Below are 13,613 nucleotides of genomic sequence, written 5' to 3'. Positions count from 1 at the left end.
TTATAAAAATAATATAAGAACATAAAAAAAGAACATAAAAGTCTGTGAATGTTATAACAAATAAATTTAATATAAACTTGACTTTTCAATACTGTTTTTTCTTGAAAATGTTTCTTTTTTCCTTAGCTATATATTAAAAATTTATTTTAGTATTTTTTTTGTCACTAACTTAGAACCCGTGCGATGCACATATTTTTTTTAATATTATATATTTTTTTAAATATAAATTGAATTACAATTTTAGGATGCGGATTTTGTTTATTTCAAATATTTTACATTATATTATAATAACTATACATATGTATATATATATATATTTATATATATATATTTATAAAAAGATCTAACGTTGCATGTTAAATTGATTGTACATGGACAAGTATTTAAATTTGAAAAAAATAATGGTAATAACTGAAATATAAGGTATTATTTTTATTTCTATGTGTGTTTACGAATTATAATTACTTTTTAATTTAAACTATAAATTTTATCGCGGTTCAATAGTATATGAATCACATTTGGTTTTATTTTAATTTTTTTTATTCCAGAACCCATTATACTTATCAAACTCAACTAATTATATTTAATTTGATTTTAATTTTGTTTAAAGTAGGATAAATATATATTTTTTAACTCAGATCAATAGTATATATTATTTATTTTAACTGGTCGAATTTTATTTTTAATTTTATTCCGTTTAACCGTGGATTAGCTCCATGAATTTTTAGGATGAATGAATAGTAAATATTTTTATATTTTAGCCCGATCTATTATTCCGATCAACAATTTACTAGTTCAATAATATAATTTTTTAAGTGAATTAATGATAGTTATTATTCTGTTTTAACCCAAAATACATTACAGCGACTAAATTCAACTAAATTTAACTGATAATAATTAGTTTAATTTTATATTTATTTTAACCTCGACCAATAATCTAATTTTGTTATTGTCAAGATGAGTATTGCATATTATTTTGTCTTGTTTCAATGTCATTACACTAACGAAAGAATCATTAGTATTTAATTTTTGAAAAAAGTACCATGAATATAATATAGATACAAAAATAATTATATGTATTATATTAACCCAAATATGGTATCCACTAACCGACTACCAAATTTGTAATATTTTCGTGTGTAATGACGCGGAAGATTTCGTGTGGACCATTGTGCATATTTTTATTTTCTATTTAATAAATGTTTATTAATTTAAAATAGTTAAATTAAATCAAATTAAAGTTCAAACAAAATTACCAATTTTCGTTTGATTTTATTTCGGCTCTATCTTGACTTCTATAAATCAAATTTTAACTATTTTACAGTACACGCGAAACTCAGGAATTAATATTTAACTTAGTGATGGTTTTAAATTTTTATCCAAATAAATTATCCATAGTTTGAAGAATGAAAATAATTATGAATTTTGCATTATTATTCTATTCAGTTTATGATATCTACTTCTTTTTGGTTAAATTATTGAAAGAGTATGAAATTTTATTCAATTTATAATATCTATTTATGTTTGGTTATAGAATATTCCTTTATTTTAGATTTAATTATTAATTTGTTTAAACATCTAACGATTCATATTAAATTAGTAGTATAAAGGTCATAACTATCAAAAATTTGGATAAAATCTAGTTGTATATTATATAATAAAAATATAATTAGAGGCGTGAACGTTATTACCACTAGCAGTGGTTGGTTGAATTTTTATCCACTCATAACATAGAGAAAAATATTAGATGATTAAAAGAGTAGTCAAATATTGAGGAAAAAAATATAGATGAGCTTTACACTCGGCCACAGAAAAAAACAACCGGAAACTATTAGTATAATTCTGAGGAACAAGGTAGGAAATCCAAGTCATAATTCAAGATTCAGGATATGAAGGGTAGATATTATTTACCAAATGCCACTTGTGGATTGACCATTGGCATTCAGGATCATAACCTCATCCAAAATATAAGCTGCCTCATTTCCTCCACAATTTGGATCCTCTCTACCAGCCCCACACATAAATCTGTGGCCAACCATCCCCCTTATTTGCACCCTCCATTTTATTTATTTTCTAAACAACACTTGTTTTTCCATTCCTCCCTTTCTTTTCTCCTCAGCACTCAACTGCTGATTCTGGTACAGGATAGTAAGATGGCTACACAAGCTCTGCTTTCATCTTCATCCATCACCTCCTCAGTGGAGGCTGCAAGGCAACTTCTTGCAGGAAGACCAGCACAGTCTTCTTCCAGGAAGGTTTCATTTGTTGTAAAGGCTGCTTCCACTCCCCCTGTCAAGGTAATCTCTCTCTCTCTCTCTCTCTCTCTCTCTCTCTCTCTCTCTCACACACACACTGACAGACTGTTTACATTAACTTCTAACTGCTAACATGAATAACAAACTGTTTTATGTTTTTCAGCAAGGAGACAGACAATTGTGGTTTGCTTCCAAACAAAGTCTTTCTTACTTGGATGGCAGGTAACTAACTTCTATCCTAGCTACTTTTATATTTTAATTTCTTGACCTGCACACAAACATGCAGACAACTGAGAACTGGTTCTTTAAATGATTATTTATTATCGGCTTCTTGGCAATGCTTATAGCCTTCCAGGTGACTTTGGATTCGACCCGTTGGGACTTTCAGACCCCGAAGGAACTGGAGGCTTCATTGAACCCAAATGGCTAGCCTACGGAGAGATAATCAATGGACGCTTCGCCATGTTGGGTGCAGCAGGAGCTATAGCTCCTGAGGTATTCGGAAAGTTGGGGCTCATTCCCCAAGAAACAGCACTCCCATGGTTCCAAACCGGTGTTATTCCTCCAGCTGGAACTTACAACTACTGGGCAGATGGTTACACACTATTTGTGTTGGAGATGGCACTCATGGGATTTGCAGAACACAGAAGATTACAGGACTGGTACAACCCAGGATCAATGGGCAAACAATATTTCTTGGGATTGGAGAAAGGCTTAGCAGGATCTGGAGACCCAGCATACCCTGGAGGCCCATTCTTTAACCCTCTTGGATTCGGAAAAGACGAGAAATCCATGAAAGAGTTGAAGTTGAAGGAGGTCAAGAATGGAAGACTTGCTATGTTGGCAATATTAGGTTACTTCATCCAAGCTCTTGTCACTGGTGTTGGACCACTCCAGAACCTTCTAGACCATTTGGCTGACCCTGTGAACAACAATGTCTTGACCAGCCTCAAGTTTCACTAGAATTTAAACCAATATTGTCATACATGTAATCTACAACCTCTTGTATTTCAATCTTATATTTGTTACTTGTATCATGTGCAGACTTAATGGGCATATCATTTGTAAGAAATGACATGTATTTTGTTATTATCAAGAGTCGTAAGTTTGTCTATTGTAGCAGATTATATGATTTTCTTTACATTAGTTTGTTAAAAATCCATGGTTTGACGCCCATCGCAAAAACTTGCAGACAGGATGTTTAACAAAAGCAGCTACTGAAAACAATTCAGGTTTTTGAGGGGTAAAATGAAGGAACAAAAAATCAAAAAAAAAAAATCAGAATCAAAACTATAGCCTGATAACCCGTTTGCATCTTATCATAGATGTAGGAAAACTTCAAGAGGCTAGAAACCAGCAATATAATTCACAAATTTAGTTGATCAACACCAGCATTTGTAAGTATAATCTATCTGTCAAATTTTGATATGATGAAAGTATAAGCATAACAAAAATCTGAAAATGACTTGTAAATGAATTTCAAAAACAAAGAGGATAGCTAGATTACAGTTTTGTGTTCGAACAACTCTAAATCACAAAATTAACAGTCCCGATATCTAATCCAAGAACCATGAAGATCTTCAGGCACAAACTGCTCATCAGCCAATCCCTTTTGACACGGAGCAACAAATTCTTGCCAAAAATGAATTGAGCAAAATGATATTGCAAGGGTAGGAGAATCTATTATCTATGCGCCAAAAGTTTTTATAATCCGATAATCATTGTGCATTGCTGAAGGACTTCTTCAGTCAATTTTTACTGATGAGAAAAGGTAATGAACAAAATAGAAGGATGTGAGGAAGCCAATGGTTCCGGTAGACAACATAATTGCAATTGCCATGATCAATGAGTAGCCAAGATAAAGAATTGCTGATACAGGTCCACTCAAGCTTTGAAGGTCAAAAATCAAGTAATTGATGGAGTACAGGAATACATACAGGGAAACGGAACCTGATGCATAAAATGCTTTCCACCACCATTGCCAATCTTCAATACAGAGATGCATGTAAGTGAGGACCACTGAAACTTCAGCGCACACAGTAACCAACAGCAAAAGAACAACAAGAAGGAATCCAAACACATAATAAAACCTTCCAAGCCATATGCTAGAAAGGATGAAGAAAAGCTCGATAAAGAGGGTACCAAATGGCAGGGTACCAGCACCAAGAACAAGAAGCCATGAAGGGTACTTGCGAGCAGGAATTTCCCTTGGAATCTGGTTTGTTCTTACAGGGTACTTGATTGGCTCAGCTCGTGTACCCAAGTATCCACCCAATAGAGTGAGAGGAACAGAAATGCAGAACCAAAGTGACAAAAGTATAAAATACAAGTATAGGGGAATTGCACCAGTACTCTTGCTACCCCATAGAACGAAGTTTAAAAAGGTAAGGATGACAAAGACAATGCCTGGGAAGAAGCATGCAACTGACCAAGATACAGACCTCCACCCTTCTGAAGTCCCCTTGACAGTACACCACAAACGTACACCGGCATAACCAGCCCCAGTTCCCAGGAAAAGGTAAAGAATAATCATTCCCGTCAACAGCATACCTCGTGAAGCTGGTGACATGAAACCAAATGCAGCAAATACAATAGTCACAACTGCCATCCCTGTAATCTGAACCCCATCTCCAATCATCACGCAGAGAAGCTTCGAAAAATTTGGCTCTCTAAACACATCACCTACAACAAGCTTCCACCCTGAGAGCTCTTCATTAATTTGTGCCTGAGACTCTTTGTCCAAATCCTCATACCTTGTCAGATCTCTCCTGACCGTTCTTAAGAAAATAACAAAAACAATACCAGCCAAGAAGACTATCACCATAAGAGAATTGAGGATGGAAAACCAGTGGACACGGGCACCTTCCATCTTCAGATAAGCATCCCACCGTGATGGCCATCTAATTTCACTCTTAACAAATTCAACCTCATAGGTAAAGGATACTCTCTCTTGCTCTCTAATAATTTGAGACTTCTCTAACTCCAGAGGGCAGGGTACAGATGTAACATTGTCATAGAGATGAAGTTTAGCCATGTTTTCAGGATCATACCTCACACTGCAAGGGAAGACCTCAAAACCTACAATTTCAAATCCAGAAGCTTTCTTCTTTTCAGCTTCTGAGATTACACCCATACCCTCTTCCCCTGTTCCGATGATCTCTACGCCAGTTCCTTCATACTCATGAACCAGAACTTTAAACTTAAGGTGATTAATGATATAATCATCTTTTGAGTTTGGTGGTGTATATCCAACTGGAAAACCAGTCCACTGAATTCTGACCCCGTTTTGAGTGGCAAACCTCATAGCAGGCAAATTGTCCAGAATCATATTCACTTGATAGAGATCACGTGTTCTCTGTTTTAGGAGCTTCACCTCATTTTCGCTTAATGGACTTGTCGTGCAGAGATAAACTAACTCATTGATATTCATTCGAAAACGATAAGGTGAGTTGTCGATCTGGTCTCCCATAAGTAACTCTCCAAGATTCTCTGCACTTTTCTTTACCCCACCTTGAGGCTTGCAATAAGGTAGACTGTAGTAACTGAATGGAAGCTCAGTCTCTATAGATGTCAGTGAATTGACTTTAGCAAATATTTCCTGCCCTGTTGAATATGTGTGCATGTAGCTTCCTGGCAAGTAAAACCCATTACAAGAATGGGAGATTAGTAGGACATAGATAAAGGCAGCCCAGCATGTCTTTTCCAAGATCAACAGCATTGTTCCTGGTCCTAAAATCCTCAATACTTAACCCTCTTCAAGCAAGTTAGCCAGCTTCTTGTAAGAAAATGCTGCAAATAGAATGTTTGTGTATTAGTGCTTATACTGATATCTAGCCCTTCCCCGCACAATTTTTTCTCTCACCATGGCCTATAAATATTACATATGTTAATCTTACTTTTTGTTTAAAGAGTATAATCTCAATGTATTGAACTCCATAAGGATATGAATGCAACAATGACATAACAAATATGATAATTGAAGTAAATTTGAAATGCAATAACAATGAAGCATAAACACACATACTCAGCTTGAAAAACTGATTGTATTCAATAAATTGACTTTCAATAATTCGAAATCACTATATAGTATATATACACAAGAAATTTACTTTTAAAAAACTGACTAGTTAAATCTACGTGGTAGAGGTCTAAATCAAGAATTGGTCATTATTAAGAACATCTGTATATTACTAAATGGTGTTCAAAATTGATCTTTCCAACAAAGGCCACGTAGGAATTAATAAAACCTCCATATTGGAAAAGCAATGGGACAAAAATATTTGTATTCTAATTGGGGTGTTATTTGCAGCACCCAAAGTGTAAACTTTGACAAGAACTCTCTAATCATTACTCCTTTACAAAAATAATTGTATGAAGTTGTTGGTCACATTGATTTGGTCTTTAGCCATGATCCTACGGCCCTACCTCTTAAAATTACTCACTAGCATGAACTCCTTTAATAATCCAAGTCATTTCTAACTTCTCAAAACATGTAAATTTTCTGTAATTCATCGTCAGAATAATCTTCTTGATTGTCTTGTATAATTCTAACAATCATTTCTTCTTCACTTATATGATGTGGAATTGATTAATATCCCTTGTATAATCGAATTAACATAGTGACAATGTTTAATCTTATTCCCCTAAAGTGGTGCAATGACTCTCTTATGGGTAAATTTAGTATTCCAAATGTAATTTGATCTCTTATACCAAATATATAAATACATATAATTAACACTAAATATAGGTGTATAGCTTCTAGATGTATGTCTTTTAAAATTAAAAAAAAATTACATTTTGGATGTCCTTAAATCTAACTGGCCTGCGTTGGGAGTGGATTAAAGAAAAACACTAGAAGTCATTCTTGCATAGGGTATTACTGTAAAGAAGTCTTACTGTAATAGTTCTCCTCTTTAGCATTTTAACCCTTGAACTAATTTCAATAACCCATTGATATTATGCTATGAAACAAATATAATATGCACCCACAACGTAGAAAAAAAAAATTGACAAAAAAATGCACAAACAAAAATACTACAGCAATAGTACAACCCATTTAACTATAATTAACCCAGCACATGAGAGATGCACACGGGAGACATTTTATAATATATATACTTGTAAGAGGTTGCACATATCCCATTTGTGAGCATTTGCTATTTGTTAGCAACAACCTAATGTAGGTATATAGATTAAATATTATGTTCTTTCACAATTAGTAGAATCCTGACTTGTTAGAATAAGAACACATTACCTAATGCATGGCTACTATGGCATATAGGCCAGCTTTAAACAATTGGGGTTTTCTAGGGCTTGATTAACATTCCTTGGTTTTATGGGTGATCACCGAGCTACAAGATACTTGCCATAATTTTATAATATAATTCAACCCAGATCAGGCACACACTTTTTATTTACAGCCATAAAGGTCAAATGAGATCTAAAGGACCAATATGTTCCAACATTTTCTACGTTGTGTTATGCAAACTTTGTAAATTAAAATTCTGTAAAACAGTATTCTTTAGGAAACATTTTCTTTTTTAACAGAAAACAAGATTAAATATTTTCTGAACTGTGTTATCCAGTTTGACATCAAAATGATTGTCCGATCTCCAGAGAATCTAACTCATAACATAATTTAACGAGTCATATTAGCCGGTGTGTATGACCAAGTGTGTATGACTACTAAACATCTTTACGAGGTACAGAAACAACAGTGTACTGTACTACCAAATAATAAAAGATAATTCTCGTAGACATCCACGAACCACTAAAATCAATCAAAATTCGAATCCAAACCTCTCCATCTATATTATACAAGCACTACATTAGCTAAACTAAAGAAAATCTATAAATCGAACAATTCCGCAAAAACATAAGCTAAATCTACAGTAATATGGAGTGACCATTTCTTTTCTGAGTAATTACGAAATCCGAGACAGCAAAAGGAATCTTCTAGAATGAGTATGAGATTGACAATAAAGATTCATATCTACCACTCAGATCTACAGTGCATACACAACAACAAATTCAGAAATTACACAAAGAAAACAAATAATTTGGTCAAATTAATAAGCTGAAATCAATATTGGTCATAGAATCAATTACAAAAAAGATGTTATAATTTGTAAATGGTGTCAATTCGCAAGCGTTTTACAGATCCGGGCATATATACATGTTATATAAATGGCTAAAAGGTTGAGAAGTTACGAGAGAGAGTACCAGAGAGAGAGAGGGAGAGATGTTGGTAGAGAGGGGAGAAGAAGAGTGATAGAGAAGCCGGGGGAATTATAATGGCGATAGAACTGTCATATACATATACAAGTTGTACGTATAGATTTGTTTGTTTGATAGATTATTAAAAAAAGGTAATTAAAACGATGAGTGGGAGTTCCAATATTTATTTTCCAGATCTGGACCTCATATATTTTTTTAAATATTATATAATTTTTTAAAAAAAATGAATTCAATTTTTAATTGTGTACGTTCATGACGTTTTAGAACTTTTAAACTTATTTAAATTGATAGCATTGTTAAGGAAGAAAATGTTATTATAACGAAATTATTATTTTATTGAGGGTGAAAATATAATGTCTTCATTGTGTTGGGACCTTAAAAAATATTATTTTAGCATGTTGATTACTTAATCGATTAACAGTATTTCTATAAAATATATTTGAAAAAAACAATATTACTGATTGAACGATATAGTTTTATTGATAATTTTATGTGTATTTTTTAAAAAATAATATTTATGTTTTAATTAAAATTTAATTTTTAGTTCACATCAATAGAATACGAATTATACTTAGTCTAATATTAATTTAATTTATCTCGGATCAGTGGTTTATAATAGACGAAACATTAAAAGTTTGGTAGTCGGTCGGTCGGTACTTGGTGAAATTACTTAATTACCCTTACTTAATTATTTCAATTCTAATTATTGGGTCGATAAATTCTAATTCTAATTGATATTGAAGTCAACTTCCTCTACTACTTTACCGATTTCAATTCTATTTTAATCGAACTCTATATCATTATATAATCTATATTAAATTCAACTTCTTCTACTAATTTATATTTTAATTCATATTGAGTTCTATATTATTCTAATTTGTTACTTCGGGCTAAATTAATAAGCAAACTAAATAAAATTATTAAGATTTAGTTGATATGTCATGTGAATCGGGCTAATATAAAATAATAATATTATCAGTCCTCCTAAAAAAATTATACAAATGAAATTGGATAAACAAAATGATATATTTTATTTAGCCAGAATAAAAAAAATACATTATACAATTGATTCAGACTAACACAAAACTAAAATAAAAATACAATTCTATCAACAAAAATAAAATAATATATACTAATTATTCGGTCTCAAACAAAATTATCTTATTGATCCAAATTTAAAAAAATTGAAATTAAACTAAAAATAATTAGTTTGACTTGGTCGGTGTACTGGACATCGGGTTAAAATAAAATAATATAAACCACTGATCCGAGATAAATCAAATTAATATTAGACTAAGTATAATTTGTATCCTATTGATGTGAACTAAAAATCAAATTTTAATTAAAACATAAATATTATTTTTTTTAAAATACACATAAAAATTTATCAATAAAACTATATCGTTTAATCAGCAATATTGTCTTTTTTAAATATCTTTTATAGAATTACTGTTAATCGATTAAGTAATCAACATGCTAAAATAATATTTTTTAAGGTCCCAACATAATGAAGACATTATATTTTTATATTTAATAAAATAATAATTTCTTTATAATAAATTTTCCCTCCTTATCAATGCTTTAACTTTAAATAATGTAAATGTTTTAAAAAATTATGAACATATACGTCTACTGAAATAATTATTACGAAGTTATATCATTTAAAGTTTTAAATGAACAAAATTAAAAATTGAAGTCAAATTTTTTTTAAGAAAAATATCATATTAAAAAAACTGTGCGATCCGTGCATCGTACGGGTTTTAAGCTAGTAATACTAATATATAACACATGCGATGCATGGTTGTTTTATCATTATATATTGTAAAGTCTAATTTTTATATGTTCCTGGCAGGATTCGAACCTTATACTTCTTAAAAAAATACTAATTTTTTTTTATAATTTTGATATGTTACTTCCCGGATTCGAACCTTATACCTCTTAAATAATTTTAATTTTTAAAAATAAATCTAATAGTTGTGACGACAGAGAATTTTGCGACGTAATTAAGTGAATAAAGTGTGATTTATGTGTCATGATTATAAATTATGTGACCAAGTGACGATTAATTGTCTTTACTCTATATTAGTATCTGCGAGCGTAAATAGAAGCGTTCCAATTTAAAGAGTCCGCTTAGGAGTTAAGCTGTGTTGTCGGGCCGTCAAGTAGAACGGAATCCGTCCTAAAAAGGGATTAAAGTATTTAAAATGTGAATTATGTGTTATTATGTGAAATAAATGTTTAAGTAAAATATTGCGTTCTAGTAACGTGTCGATTGGTAAAGGTAATTGTGAAGCGTAATTAAAACGTTGAGCGTCGGGCCGTCAGGCAGAACGTGACCCGATACGCGTAAAGAGGAATAATAATAATAATAATAATAAGTGAAAATTTTATGATCAGACATGAGTTGTGATGTGTGAATATATGTGCTTGCTTGTTAGTATGCGTGATTACGTGATCTATTAATATTTTTACGGATTTAAGAGAATTATTTGATTTAAATAAGGTTTATTTAACCTTTGCACATTTCTATAAAATTATCTGAGTAAGGTAAAGGCATGAGAATTGTTTTATTATCTTCAAAATAGTCCTAGAGACTTTCTAAAACTGATAGACAGATTTATTTTATGATCGTTGTGTTTTAAAATGATTTTTATGTGTTAAAATGCTATTTTTAGCGTGAACTTGTAAAAATCATATAAAATCAACCGTACGCTCAATATTTTATTATGAGTAATGATTGGAAAGCTAATTTCGAGATCTACGTCTTAAAATTATCATTCGCAATAATTTTCAACTTTCTGAGAGAGATATATTTAATATTCAATTTTTATTTTATTGGAGTAAAAAGAGAAAGGAAATCAAATCAAAAGGGGAATTAGTAAATTACTAAACTACCCCTGCCCCATATTATATATAACTCATTTCTTTCTTCCCCACCTTTCTTTTTCTTCTTTTCCCGTGGCACTCATCTCTCTCATCTTTTTCTCTCTCTTGATCACTCTTCTCTCTCTCGGCTCTCTCTCCCTCTCTTCTCTCTCTTGCATGCAACAACAAAAACTCACCCAAATTCAAAGATTTTATCATCCTTAGTCTTCATTTTCGATATACTAATCAAACACCACTTGCATGTAAGTGTTTATATAAGTTTCATAGTTCCATCTCCATTATTGTGTTCAAGGAAATGTGATTTCTTAATATATGATCATAAGAGAAGTTTAAAGTGATTTTATGGTTTAAAACTCAAGAGGAGACCCGTTATGGGCACTCTTAAGTTCGACCACCACCGGCCATGATCCAAGGAGAGCCGGTGGGATTTTAAGAAAATATTGTGCTAGTTGAAATAATGTGATTTTTAAGCTTTATGCACTTTAAAACTTGTATATAGCCTTTGCATGTCTTGGTTTATTGAAAAGTTCAAATAGGGTTTTGTAATTCTTTTGAAATTTAAGTGTGTTGATTGATAAAAGGATTTTTATGATTGTTTTAAAAGTATTTGGACTTGTGTGGTTGATTGGATGCTTGAGAAATCAAAATTTGAGGGTTGCATGTTGGGGTTTTGGTTCGGCTTTTGTACTAATAAATAGGGAATTGGATTTTGTGACTTGATCTTGGTGTAAACTAAGTTTAATTAGTAAGAAATGATATTTTCATGTTGGTTTAAAAGAAGAATTAGTGATGCATGTCATTGTTCGGTTCTTGAGTTGTGATTTATGGTTATAGCCGAATGAAAAATGGGTCTAAAAGAGATTGGTTTGATGCTAAGTGAATGCATGCATATTTAATTGGAAAATTTGATTAGGGTTTGAGTCACTAAGTGATGTTTTGATGTGTAATTCGAAAATTATGAATAAAGTGAGTGTTTGATTTAATTAAGAGATGAACTTGAATTGCATGTAAGCATATATGTATGATTTGGTTCGAATTTTGTTAATAAAGAAAAGGGTGTTAGTTTAAATGTTGGATTATGCTAGAACTAAAGTTGCATGGTGTAATTTTTGAGAAATTTGATTGTATATATATGGTTATGGTTCGAATTTTGATAATTAAAACAAAGGAAAATGATTCTTTAAAAGTTTTTAAATGAGTTATGTGTTTGTGTGAACTAAGTGAGTATTTGATTGATTTTGTGGTTGGTATTTGCAATAAGGCCGAATAGGCCATATGAACTTAAAGTCAAAACTTGGTTTTTGATAATCAAAAGAGTGATTGGATGTATATATGTGAATATCTATGGATTTATTTGTTTGATTGTGGTATGTGGTTCGAATTAAAGAATAAAAGAAAAGGTAATTAAGTTGATTGATTTTAAAAGCTATAAGTGATAGTTATGTGTTAGGGGAAAACACACAAGTATGGAACCAAACAAACAATGCAAAACACACCCTCAATATATGACGCGGAAAAACCCACGTCCCAACTTGTATTATTAATCAAAACAATTATCAATAATACAATCAATCTCACCAAACGGTATTCACTCAAGTGATACTTAAGTCAAACAATACTCAAGCATACATCAAAACAATAACATGACTTTGTATATATAGCCATCACAAACTTAGCCAACAAGACATACCTAATCTGATTACAATAATAATTGTCTACCCATACAATTATTACTCATTCCCATTATAATAATAATTGTCAACACATACAATTATTACCCAATCAAATTATGATAATAATTGTCTACCCATACAATTATTACCCAATTCAATTATGTTTTCTATCACCGACCATACTACCTATTGAGTTTAACCTCAACAATCATCCCCTTCAACCCAATATGATTTCATGCACAACCGAATTAACGGTCACCATCAAGCCATCGACGTCGATCGCCCAATACCCCCCCTCGAACAATAACCCCTCCTTCTAGTACAAAAAGATTTCTCTTATCTTTTTGACCTTTGAGTATCTCTAAATCTCCTTTAGTGACTTTCAACATACAGTTCTTCATCATAACAGTATATCCCAAATCAACTAATTTACCCAACGAAATCAGATTTCGATTTAACTCCGGTATGTATCTTACTTGAGTTAACTTCTGAACACGACCGTTGTGACGTTTCATTGTTACCTCACCAATGCCAGCAACCTTTACCGTTTTACCGTTCGGTA

The 13,613-nt window shown here is 31.6% G+C and overlaps 2 protein-coding genes across 3 annotated transcripts; one reads left to right on the top strand and one right to left on the bottom strand.

Annotated features, from left to right (window-relative positions):
- Positions 1 to 2,064: 2,064 nt before the first annotated feature.
- LOC141708402 (chlorophyll a-b binding protein 8, chloroplastic) lies at positions 2,065 to 3,351 on the top strand. Its single transcript, XM_074512016.1, has 3 exons — positions 2,065 to 2,297; positions 2,419 to 2,477; positions 2,603 to 3,351. Exons 1-3 carry the CDS (start codon positions 2,154 to 2,156, stop codon positions 3,216 to 3,218), a joined length of 819 nt encoding a protein of 272 aa, XP_074368117.1. The 5' UTR covers positions 2,065 to 2,153; the 3' UTR covers positions 3,219 to 3,351.
- A 298-nt stretch (positions 3,352 to 3,649) lies between these two features.
- LOC141708401 (transmembrane 9 superfamily member 12-like) lies at positions 3,650 to 8,623 on the bottom strand. 2 transcript variants are annotated; one of them, XM_074512014.1, is made up of 2 exons: positions 8,478 to 8,623; positions 3,650 to 6,044 (listed from the first exon to the last, which is right to left on the bottom strand). In XM_074512014.1, exon 2 carries the CDS (start codon positions 5,971 to 5,973, stop codon positions 4,000 to 4,002), a length of 1,974 nt encoding a protein of 657 aa, XP_074368115.1. In that variant the 5' UTR covers positions 5,974 to 6,044; positions 8,478 to 8,623; the 3' UTR covers positions 3,650 to 3,999. The 2 variants fall into 2 exon arrangements, with proteins under 2 accessions (XP_074368115.1, XP_074368116.1); XM_074512015.1 differs by having other exon boundaries at positions 3,650 to 6,123; positions 8,478 to 8,597.
- Positions 8,624 to 13,613: the final 4,990 nt, after the last annotated feature.

This window comes from Apium graveolens, chromosome 2, assembly GCF_009905375.1.
Source record: "Apium graveolens cultivar Ventura chromosome 2, ASM990537v1, whole genome shotgun sequence".
Classification (NCBI taxonomy): Eukaryota; Viridiplantae; Streptophyta; class Magnoliopsida; order Apiales; family Apiaceae; genus Apium; species Apium graveolens.
Note: the sequence above shows the minus strand (reverse complement) of the source record. Positions and strands in the feature narration are given on the sequence as shown.

Coding starts and splice junctions, on each gene's coding strand:
- LOC141708402 (XM_074512016.1), top strand. CDS start 2,154: ATGGCTACACAAGCTCTGCTTTCATCTTCATCCATCACCTCCTCAGTG. Junction 2,298..2,418: donor CTTCCACTCCCCCTGTCAAG/GTAATCTCTCTC, acceptor TATGTTTTTCAG/CAAGGAGACAGACAATTGTG. Junction 2,478..2,602: donor CTTTCTTACTTGGATGGCAG/GTAACTAACTTC, acceptor CAATGCTTATAG/CCTTCCAGGTGACTTTGGAT.
- LOC141708401 (XM_074512014.1), bottom strand. CDS start 5,973: ATGCTGTTGATCTTGGAAAAGACATGCTGGGCTGCCTTTATCTATGTC.